This window comes from Astyanax mexicanus, chromosome 3 (assembly GCF_023375975.1).
Source record: "Astyanax mexicanus isolate ESR-SI-001 chromosome 3, AstMex3_surface, whole genome shotgun sequence".
Lineage (NCBI taxonomy): Eukaryota > Metazoa > Chordata > Actinopteri > Characiformes > Acestrorhamphidae > Astyanax > Astyanax mexicanus.
Genome location: NC_064410.1, coordinates 3334466 through 3346828, shown reverse-complemented (window position 1 = coordinate 3346828; position 12363 = coordinate 3334466). Strand labels below are relative to the sequence as shown.

Sequence of the window (12363 nt, the reverse complement as noted above, 5' to 3'; positions counted from 1 at the left end):
AAACTCTCATATTAAAGAATCTTATTATTCACCTACTCATGTAAACTCTCCCATTTAAAAAAAAATCTAATTATTTACTTACTCATGATTATTAAACTCTCATATAAAAAATCTGATTATTTACCTGCTCATGTAAACTCTTACATTTAAAAAAAGTAATCAGATTATTTACTCACATATGTAAACTCTCCTAAATAAAAAAACAAAATCTGATTATTTACCTGCACATGTAAACTCTACCCCAAAAAAATCAGATTATTTACATACTTATGTAAACTCTTCCTATTAAAAAAAAAATCTGATTATTTACATACTCATTTAAACTCTTCGTATTAAAAAAAAATATCAGATTATTTACATACTCAAGCAAACTTTCCCATAAAAAAATCTGATTATTTATATACTCATGTAAACTCTTCCATTAAAAGAAAATATCAGATTTTTTACATACTCATGTAAAGTCTTCCATTAAAAAATAATCTGATTAATTACATACTCATGATTATTAAACTCTCATATTTAAAAAAAAAAAATTGATTTACGCATAATTATTAAACACTAATATTAAAAAAAAAAAAATATCTGATTATTTACATACTCATGATTTTTAAACTCTCAACTCTCCCACTAAAAAAATCGGATTATTTACTTTTTACTATTTACTCATGATTATTAAACTCTCACATTAAAATTAATCTAATTATTTACCTACTTATGTAAACTCTCCCATATTGAAATCTGATTATCTATTCATATAAACACTCATAATCAAAATTCTGATTATAAAGTGCATTATGTAATCCGTCAGCTTCCTGAGCCTCTGTTTGAAGACATTCTTCTTAGATCCACAGATGAGCACCAGGTGTCAGTGTGACTCCACCATCTTCATCTCAGCAGCCCTGAAACGGCGTGGATCACTTTCAGGTCATAAAGCAGAAAACTGTCAGAAAGGGAATCAGACCACAGACATAAAAAACACAGCAGGAGGCGGGAAAAAATCGTATTACATAAATGTTTAATCGACTCATTTGCTGTAAAAATGCATATTATAGAAAAGTTGTGTGTGGTTTCTAAAGCAACGAAGGGGAGGAAACTGCACAGAGGGGAAACCTATTGCTTTGCGTTTCTGGTTTTGGAACATAAATAATAGAGAGCATATCTATTTCTATTTACATTTGCAGGAAAACAATGAGCGTGTTCGTTTCTCATTGATGGGATTTCTTTACCACATGCAAACCAGCTGAACATGGTGTGAAATAGAGCAGAATCAAACAGCAACCAAAAAAATAAAAAATAAAAAAAATAGAATAACCCTCCCTGCCTGTCCCTGGCCACTCCAAAACAGTACATATGCAGATATTATATCAAAATATTCCATATTCTCTAATAAGAATCAGTGATTTTAGAGTTTTTACACAGCTGTCGCTCGGGCCTGAATAACATTTCGCACCATTATTCTCCATCGCGGCAGCCATAAATATTTAAAAAGTTATAATAAATTAGAGAAAAATGCCTCCGTCCTCGAATGCCATAAAAAGGTCAGTACAAAACATGCAGCCATCAGATTGCCATCTGATGCCGTCAGAGACCAGGAGAGCGCTTCGTTTGGCAAAATACTGCGACAGATCATGGCTTTTCATTAAACATCTCTTTTACAAAATCTCAAAAGCATTCCCTTTTTAAAGCATTAAAGAGCCACTAAACCCTAAATATTAAAACCATATTTTTTCTATTAATAGCTAAAATGTTTTCCTTTAAATAAAACATACCAGTCCTGCTTCAAAATTGTAAAAACATTTTTTAACATTTAAAAAAAGCTTTTATTGTGGTAATTTCTGCCTCTGCAGCGCCCCCACAGGTTCAACTGTGCTGCTCTCCCGCCTCTAAACCCATACATCACCCAGTACTCCTCTTAAACTACATCTCCCATTTTTTTTTTTGTCTTTTTCAAATTTGAGCTAAATTTTGAGGGTTTAGTGCCCCTTTAAAGAATGAGACACAGAAAGCTAAAAAAAAAAAAAAAAAGTTAATAAGCGACCCACCCAAAAAAAAAAAGAATAAAAAAGACAAAGAAAACACAACAGAAATATATCCAGAGAATTACGTGAATGACAGCATATAATTTCTTCACAAAATGACAAAAACAGGTCTGCGAAAGCTGCAGGTAAGGCTGAAACAAAGTTGCACACACTGTTGAACTAGACTCAATATTGCATCACCCGCCCATCATAGTAATAATAATAATATTAATAATAATAATAATTATAATAATAATCATCATTTTAGCATTTGGCACAGAAACGTATGTATATGCAGATGCCTCACGATAAACTTACATTTATAAACCTATGTACATTCTTACACATCGTCATAGAAACAGAGATGATAAGTGCAAATACTATGTGCATGCATGCGCGACTCGTTTAGCTGAAATGAAATGAAATCTCCCGGACAGCGGATGAGGTCCAATGGCGGCTTTCGATGGCATCGGAGAAACAAAAACAAAAAGAAAAGAAAACAAACAAACAAAAAATATATATTTATATACAGCTCTGGAAAAAAATAAGAGACCACTTTAAAAAAATATCTAGAATATAATCAAGAGGAAGATGGATGATCACCAGCCATCAAACCACCAAACTGAACTGCTTGAATTTTTGCACCAGGAGTTTAAAGAGCATAAAGTTATCCAAAAGCAGTGTGTAAGACTGGTGGAGGAGGAGAACATGATGCCAAGATGCATCAGGGTTATTCCACCAAATATTGATTTTTTTTGTTTGTTATTTCAGTCATTTCTCATTTTCTGCTGTAAATAAATGCTCTAAATGACTGAATATTTATATTTGGAATTTGGGAGAAATGTTGTCTGTAGTTTATAGAATAAAACAACAATGTTCATTTTACTCAAACATAAACCTATAAATAGCAAAATCAGAGAAACTGATTCAGAAACTGAAGTGGTCTCTTAATTATTTTCAGAGCTGTATATATGTGTATATATAGTAAGGTGTATAAGTATTTGGACTGTGAGACTTAAAGAGTTTTTTTTGTTAGTTTTTTTGGTAATGCTGCTTCAGAAAACCACCCCAGGGTATTTGAAATGTTTGAAATCAGTTTAATTAATCACCAGTAAAGCCAGTTCCATTGGCAGCTATAACACAGCCTCCACCATGTTTGACAGATGATCTGGTTATCAACTGTTCCAGTTAGCCATTTTATTGCATCCTGATTAATAAAAAAATGTGGTTAGTGTTCTACAACATAATTCTCTGAAAAACTTATGAATATGGCAAGTGCTTGAAGAACACTGACCAAGTGCAAAATTTATTATAAAGACTGAGTGTAACAACATATACAATACAACATAAAAAATTTGACACAGGGTTTGAAAGGGTTAAAACGAGCAAAAGGCATGTAATAATTCTCTTAATTAACCATGGGTGTGTTTTTTTTTTAATGTAATGTGAAATAAACCATTCAGTGTGTCACTTGCTCATCATTCCCTTTAAGCGAATTTTAGACTTTGGCAGATTGTTATTTTAATGGCGCAGCACTTCTGTATGTCTCAGCAGAGGAAACTGACCTGTGCGTTCATGCGGTGAAGATGCAAAAGCAGCTCATTTACTTGAACAGCAATGTTTTTTTTTTTATTTTGTATTCTATTTATTGCTTGTGGAGAAGTTGGGTTTGGATTTGTGCACTGCTGCGTGCACCGGCATTACCAAGCTAGCAATGAACGTATGACGGTTGACTGTTGTCAGGGTTATAATCAGTCAGTGGCGCACCTGACAGTGGTGTTTTACATTACACCTCACCTCCAGATCACTACGACCATCAGCATAGATTTATTCGTAAACTTCACCAATATTTTAATATCACAGGCGCAAGACATGTTGGCGGGGTGAAAGATAGCAATGAGCATCGTGACAAATCTTGCACAGGGTGTAAAATCTACACTTTTCATTATAATTCAGGTAAAGTCAAATCCACTGAGGTGTTGTCCACAGGCAAAATTACATAAATTACATTATAAATTACAAGTCATTGTCCAAATACTTATTCACGTGACTGTATTTATAAATTTAAAACACTGCACTCCAGTAACGACTGTATAAGGAGCATTGCACAGAAATGAAAAAAACTAAAAAAAAAAAAAACTAAAAAAAAAATAGTAGATTAAATAATACTGCTATGTTACCAGAGCGATGGACGAAGCCCCGCCCCAAGCACAAAAAAAGTCCATTTACGATTTACGGCTCTGCTTTATAATAGTTTATAATAATAACAAAACAAAAAAAATCACAATAGCAACAATCTTTTTTTCGTATTGTAATTACACCAGTCTGTGTGAGGCGTGTTTCTGTGACATCACTTTGTCGTCTCACGCAAGACTCATACTGCTCTCTCTCTCTTTCTCTCTCTCTCTTTTAGCCTTTTAACGTCATCCGAACGACATCCCTGAAAAGCTGCTGTGAAGACGCCCACATCGAGGCTGTGTTCCAATATCACCACTAATAAACTGCTATGCACTCGACACGTACGTAAACCACAGCATTGTGCAGAGCCACAGCGTGAAAGAAGTGGTTTAACAACATCGAAAAACAGCGTTTCAGTAAAACAATATCGAAGAGGAATGTGTTGATGTTCACGCTTCGACTCAAAACCTCGTAACTCCTTTATTCTTTATTTGGAAAGTGCCAGCTGCCTCGTTGCCTGCGTTGGGTGAACGCTTCGTGACAATAGGATCCGATAGAGAACAATAGAGAAAAAAGAAAAAAAAGGTCCAAAATGACTTACGATAAAATCTTATAGCGCTAGCTAGCTTACATCAAAGAGTTAAGAACGTTGTTTTAATCTCCTTTTAATGGTATAATTTCGGAGATACGAGATTTTGCAACAACACCAACAAAATACTGACTGTGTGTGTGTGTGTGTGTGTCTGAGAGTGTGTGTGTGTCAAATCAACTCATACGGAACACAACCCGGGGATCCCGACAGGTCTTCACTTGTTTCGGCCATGAAAGAGGCTCCGCCCCTCCTCCCTCTAGTGGTCGAAACAAGAATGTGCACATCGCCACTTTTTACACCAGAATAATAGTGCGCAATGTTCTTCGTGTTCGATCGGGTTCTTCAGAGAGTGGGAGCATCCTGCTGTTTGTTCTGCGGTCGTGAATAAGGGATGCAGTGATGCCGCTGCAGTTCCAGGGAATGTCTGGCAGGTGGCGCTGTTACGCTCTGGGCTCCAGTCTGTGGGACAGCTCAAACAGAGTCTGCTGATTGTCAATAATGTGAAGGTAGTGCACGCTGGCTCTCAGGTCCGGGCTGTCAGTCGGGGCAACTTCGTTTCCTGGAGGGGAGAACAGCAGATTTTTAACACCACTAACCGGATAACCCTCTTAAGAGAACTCTGCTTTTGCACAGTACAGATAGCAGCAGAGGTAACAAAGACTACTAACAACTCTGTGCTCTGATTGCTTAATGATTGTTATTACTGATTGCTAAATCTAGAGAACTGTTGGCAGAACATGATTTTTAGCCCAAATACGCTTTTTTTTGTCTAAATTTATCCCATTTTCTTTTTAGTATACAAGGTCCCAATTCACAATTACCCAACCCACCCGTTAACACATGCCTCCTCCGATACATGTGAAGTCAGCCACCGCCTCTTTTTGAACTGCTACTGATGCAGCATTCCTGAGTAGCATCACAGCGCTAACGCTCGGAGGAAAGCGCAGCGACTCGGTTCTGATACATCAGCTCACAGACGCAGCCTTTTTGCTGATCCACATCACCCTAGAAGTGATGAGGGGAAAAAGCGCCATCTACTGTACCCACCCAGAGAGAGCAAGGCCAATGGTGCTCCCTCAAGGCTCCGGTAACCGATGGCAAGCTGTATGAATGGGATTCGAACATTCGGCGCCCTCAAATATGCTATTTTTAAGAGTTGTTCAGATAATTTAAACCATATTTTGCAAGATGCTGCAGTAGATGTTTAAAAATGATATGCCTTCTCGAGAAAGCAGAGTACAGCTGATTTTTTAACACCACTAACCGGATAACCCTCTTAAGAGAACTCTGCTATACACAGTACAGTGGGTAGCAGCAGAGTGAGTTAGCAAGCACTACTAACAACTCTGTGCTCTACCATTGCAGGTTTTGCACAGGAATTTATGACTCTAAAAGTTGAGTTCACCATCTTCTTTAATACGATAGATGTGCTCTACCGAAGCAGCTTTGAACAGAATGAAACATCTTGTAAACATTTGTGTCTAAATGGGGATACCCACCTGTTTGGTCAGTCTGACAGTGGCGTATGAGACGGACAGTGTCTGCAATCATATGCTGAGGAAGAGAAACAGAACGATTAGAAAAGCATTTAAGACTAAAAGCATTTACAATATAACTAATACATCTAATAAAAATATAAAAATTATAGATTTGTTCCATTGAAATCCATTCATAGACTCACCAGCTTCTCGAAGTTGACGAGATTATCATGGAATGTTTTGTTTCCCTCGTGAATGAAAGTGATGTCTGCAAATAAACAGCAATAATAAAAATAAATGTAAATATTCTACATATTATAATATTGTAGTATATTTCTAAAGCATTAACAGTAATTTTATTCCCCAGAAATCACATAAGGCACGTCATCACAAGCAACCACGTGACGCATTCACACTGTGCCTGACTCAGCTCCATCATAAAACTGCTTAATTTGTGAATATGAGCTATTTCTGTGTGTTAAAGCACATTTATAACTCAACAGAAAAAAGAGTAGATGTGTTTATTGGGACAAAATCGGGGCAGCCTCCACACACTGTCATATTTCGGTAAGTTAGGGCAGATATAGTTTAGAGAGCTAAAGATAGAGGTGAAAAACTATGTGGAAAAAGTAGGCTCATGTTTTATCATACATTTATCATACAGTGGCATCGAAAAACAAGAGAGAGAGAGAGAGACATATCGAGTGAGCATGAGAGAGGGAGAGACAGAGCGAGAGAAAGTGAGAGGACAAGAGACAAACCGAGTGAGAGAGAGTGCAAGAGAGGGAGAAACAGAGCCAGTGAGCAGGAGAAAGATTGAAAGAGGAAGGAACAGAGCGAGAGACAGAACGAGAGCAAGAGACAGAACTAGAGAGCGGAAGACAGCGTGAGGAAGGAAGACACAGAGTGAGAGCAAGAGACAGAGTGAGAGAGCAAGAGACAGAATATAAGAGCAAGAGAGGGAGAGACAGAGCAAATGAGCAAAAGGCAGCGCGAGAGAGGGAAAGACAGAGCAAGTGAGCGAGAGGCAGAACGAGACAGAGCAAGAGACAGAGCGAGCGAGAGACAGAACAAGAGAGCGAGAGAGGGAGAAACAGAGCGAAAGACAGAACAAGAGACAGCGTGAGAGGGGGAGAGACCGAACAAGAGGGGGAGAGACAGAACAAGAGAGCAAAAGAGACAGCACAAGAGAGAGAAAGACAGAGCGAGAGAGGGACCGAGTGAGCGAGAGACAGACCGAGAGAGAGCAAGAGACAGAACTAGTGAGGAAGAGACAAAACAAGTGAGCAAGAGATAGAACAAGAGAGACAGCACGAGAGAGGGAAAGACAGAGCAAGTGAGCGAGAGGCAGAACGAGAGACAGTGTGAGAGAGGGAGAAACAGCGTGAGTGAGCAAGAGAGCAGGAGACAGAGTGAGAGAGAGAAAGACAAAGAGAGAGGGAGAGAGACAGCACGAGAGAGAGAAAGACAAAGAGAGAGGGAGAGACAAAGCAAGAAAGGGAAAAACTGAGCAAGTGAGCGAGATATACACACAGAGAGACAGACAGCAACAGCAGCAGACAGACAGACAGACAGATAGCAGCTCACCTTTCAGCAGCAGAGGCATGAATGGAATTTTAGGCGGCTTCATCTTCCTGAAGGCGTCTCTGTAGGCCTTGTGATTCAGGGAGGGGTCCTGCAGCAGGACACAGGAGATCAACAGAGCATGTCAGCTTCAAACCAGAGTCTCACCTGCTATAATGCATTATAACACAATATCTCAGACAGTCCTGCGAGCGTGACTTACTGTTAATAACTCCAGCTCTGAGAAAAGCTTCTTAAATTTCCCAGGAACTTTCTGCAAAAATACACAATAAATCAGATATTGAAGCAGAATGGAGCACAACTGCCATAAAACACATTCAACACATTTAAACATTCAATTACATTTTATTAAGAGAAAGAATTGTTATAATCTTAAGAGGATAGAGATTTTGTAAAGCCTAAATTTTGAATTAGTTTAAAGGAGCGTTGTACTTTTAATTTAAGGAATGAAATTGTGGAATAATTTGGAGAGTGTTTTTAAAAATGCTAGATCAATTTTTATGTTTAAAAGAACGATAAAAGTTGGTTTGTTTAAAAAAATAAAATAGTATATTGTGTATCTATACAAACTGTTGTTTGAGAAGGATTCAATGTTTTTGTTTAGTTTTGTTTTTTGGTAAATTACTATTGTTTGAAATTATTCTTGGGGGTTAAAAAGTGTATTTTTCTTATTTTCTGCTGCCTTACTTTTTATTTTATTTGTGATTTGTATTTTTGTCTTCTGCATATAGAACTTATTTTGTTCGTAATGAAATTAATAAATCTTCTAAATAAATAAATAAATTAATAAGTCTGTGCATAGATGCAATCAGAGATGCTCTGCTTTTTAGGTTATTATAAAGGTGCCACATTTTATTTATTATTATAAAGTATTTTAAGATGCTTTATAATGGTTTATCATTTATGTGATATTTTGATTAGGGTGCAAAATGCCCAGATGCAGTTTTACAGGCCTATTTACAACCCTGTTATTAAGCATTATAATGTAACAGACTATTTTTACTGTTCAGTGTCTTCTTATCAAAACTGGTCATGCATTTTTATAGATAATGCCAATTTTAAAGTTAGTAAGAACCATTTTAGTGTATAAAAAATGGATTCAAATGGTACAGTTAAATAGTATAATTTTAAGTATGTGCATATGTGGACATACTCTAAACCTTTTTGACACATTATTTCTTTTAGAACTTAAATCAATCAATCAATCAATCAACCTTTATTTTAAACTCGGAAGTACATTGAGGGTGACCCTCATTTTCAATGTAGCCGAGCAAATACAATAGTGATTGAAAAAGCAAAATTAAAAGCAAATATTTAATATTTATGAAACAGAAGAATAAAACTGAAACTAAAAAATAAAACTATTTAGTAATAAGAATAAAATAAAAAAAATAAAAAATAATAAATAATAAAAATATATAATAACAGTATTACTGATAAAACATAATTAAAAAAAATGTTCTGAGATGAGATCATTTATTATAAGCTATTCCATAATTTAATAGTTCACCAATGTGGAAATGAACAGTATTGCAGCAGCAAAATGAGAGTAAATAAAAAAATAAAGAAATAAACACAGAGTATAGACAAAAGTATCTTTTCTCTCTAAACAAGTTTTAATATTCTCAGACTGGCTGTGTTTGATTTCTTACCTCCCAGGTCAGATTCAGCCGACTCACTGCTGCTGTGTTCAGACCCATAATGATGGCAAAGGAGGAGTTCAGGTTCCTCTGTGCTTTACAGCTATAAAAAAAATAAAATAAAAAACACACACACACACACACACACATATTTTAATTTCTATAATTCTATCTGATTATTCACAATAGTATTCTGTGATTAACGTAATAATTTGTTGAGTTTGTTTATTCAGAGAGTTTCTCCCTCTGTTTGATTTGGTTTCACACAGGCATAAAAACCTAAAACACCACCAAAATGTGCACCAATAAACCACGCGAGCATGTCGTCTCCTCTGATTTAACACAGAGCGCTGAAAATGTGCAGCTGCGCCTTCAAACACAGTGTTTTCAGATGTAATAAATGCAATCGTGTGGCTGGGAACAGTAAACTCTGCACATACTGCGTGTGTAAACAGCATGGAGCAGCAGCAGAGACAGTGTTCATAGCAGTGTATTATCTGGCTAATAATATATCAGATTAAACTGAGCCTGATTAGCTGTTTAGCTTAAATAAAAAGAAGTATATTTAATAGATAATGTGGATTGATTTTAGATCACGCTCTCACCACAAGCAAACAGAAAAAAAAATCTGCAATTATTTTATATATATATATATATATATATATATATATATATAGTGATATATATAATATTTAATTAAATGTGAATTAAATGTGGTTGTATTATGTTCTTACTGGGCAGCGATTTTGATGAATTTCTTGAGCAGCTGGACTCGCTTTCCGAGTGAAGGACAGAGCAGTATCTCTGACATCACCCACTGCTGGACTTCATTACACCTCTGGAGGAGCTGCTCTAGCGCCACAGTGTGGCCACTGCTCGCCTGCCGGCTGAAGGTGTAGTAGACCAGCTCTTGCTGTATCAGGAGAAAAGAGAGAGGGGGGCGTTGGTGAATAAATCAAACCAGACATGTATCCGTCAAGAGATAGCATTGCTAAATGTGCTCTCTCTCTGACTCCGGCTGCTGATGTAGTGATTTTCTTTTTTTTTTCAATTTATCTGGCCAATTACAAAAGTTGCCTTGACACAAGGAGGGTGAAGAGTAGCACACGCCCCCTCCTTCGACACATGTGAAGTCAGACTCCGCCTCTTTTTTAACTGCTGCTGATGCAGCATTGCCAAGTAGCATCACAGCACAGTGAATTGGTTCTGATACATCAGCTCACAGATGCAGCCTTGTTCTGATCCACATCACCCTAGGAGGAGTGCTGAGGGGAAAGAGAAGAGCACCATCTACTGTACCCACCCAGAGAGAGAGAGAGCAAGGCCAATTGTGCTCTCTCAGGACTCCAGCAGCTGATGGCAAGCTGCATGACAGGGATTCGAACCAGCGATCTCCCGATCAAAGTAGCAGCATTTTACTTGGGGGAAATGAGCTTTTAAAGACTTTTAAACAGCCAGGTTGTGTTTTACTTCACTTGTGACTCATTAAAGAGGCTTTACCTCGTGTACAGAGTTGAAAAGGCTCCAGTCGAGGTTAGTTAGAGCCACGGAAATGTCCCACGTGTTAATTCCCAGCAGCCGCGTGGAGCGCTGAGCCAGCTCAGGACAGTCTGTTAGAGGAGGCTGCAGGTAAATAAGGAGAAAACAGCATTAAGTATATATACTGTACATTAACTAGTGCAAGACCTTTTATCTCAAAAATGCTACTTTACAGGAGCAGGAAAGAAACATATTAATTGGCAAAGGATGTAAAGATATTTTATTCCAAGTCATTTTGGAGAATTTCTTTAGGTTCACTTTTAAGGAATTTTATTAAATATTACTATGAAATACACCTAACATGGTAGGGATGTCCCAATCAAATTTTATTTTATTTTAGTGTCTTCCAGGTCCTGATCTGATACTTCGACTTCAATGCAGTAAAACAAAATACATTTTCCCTGAATGTTTTTAAAAATACATCTTTTTCTCCTCCTGTAAGATTTAAAAATAAATCTTTAAAATCCTCCTGTTATGTTCTGGGTCAAACTGACCCGTTTTAAAGTGTAAAGATCTAGGAAACATAGTAAAAGTATTTTTCCAGAATAAAACTTCTTCTGCTTGCCTTAATTATTGTAATCAACATATCATATGAAAATCTATTTTTTGTTTTAGACATTTTTTGGATAATTAAATATGCACTGGGTCAAACTGACCCAGATGTTGAAACAACGGTTTTAAAACATACTATTTTTGTCTCTACATACCAGAATTTCACTCAGGTCCTTCCAGCAGGCCATGAGTCGACCAGGAAGAGTCAGAGACTCAGAGAAGATACAGTCGTGAGGTTGAATGAGCCGCTTTTCTGAATAAAGAAAAGAAGAAGACATTGTTATCTTGCCCTGGTGTGTATATAAATATATTCTTGTCTATATATATTTATACACATATATGTTGTTTGTTTGTTTGTTTGGTTGCTTACTCTGTGTTACATTTTTTTTGTATCTTTATTTTGTTTGTTAGTTTGTTGTATTTTACACTTCTGATTATGTTAGTCCTTGCTTTTCCAGCTTAGTCCTTTGTTGTTTGTTTTATATTCTGTGTTGTTTGTTTAATAGCCTTTGTTGTTTGTTAATTTTTTACATGTTTAAATAGGGTTACTAATAAAATGTATAAAAACTTGCACTAGCATCCTGCCTCTAATTCAGCATGGTTACAGTAACATAGTCATGAGACAGGAACTAGTATTGTGTTCCATTACTTTTTTTTTTTTTTCAATTTATGTAAAGGTAATTTCAATCGCTTCCACTTGCAGGAAGCAAATCACCGGAATATTGATTTCACCTGTGACCATCAGTATGTATACACCTATATATATATATATATATATATAT

At 36.5% G+C, this 12363-nt stretch overlaps 1 protein-coding gene across 1 annotated transcript in view; it reads right to left on the bottom strand.

Annotated features, from left to right (window-relative positions):
• Positions 1-998: 998 nt before the first annotated feature.
• The window catches only part of rapgef5a (Rap guanine nucleotide exchange factor (GEF) 5a), a 105840-nt gene continuing 94475 nt past the window's right edge, over positions 999-12363 (bottom strand). Inside the window, exons 18-26 of the mRNA XM_049475735.1 lie at positions 11737-11834; positions 10991-11113; positions 10225-10403; positions 9503-9593; positions 8053-8103; positions 7854-7941; positions 6470-6534; positions 6288-6342; positions 999-5347 (exon numbers count right to left, since the gene is read on the bottom strand). Of these exons, the coding sequence (XP_049331692.1) occupies positions 5229-5347; positions 6288-6342; positions 6470-6534; positions 7854-7941; positions 8053-8103; positions 9503-9593; positions 10225-10403; positions 10991-11113; positions 11737-11834 (869 nt within the window). The 3' untranslated portion in view covers positions 999-5228. The remainder of the gene's footprint in view (positions 5348-6287; positions 6343-6469; positions 6535-7853; positions 7942-8052; positions 8104-9502; positions 9594-10224; positions 10404-10990; positions 11114-11736; positions 11835-12363) is intronic.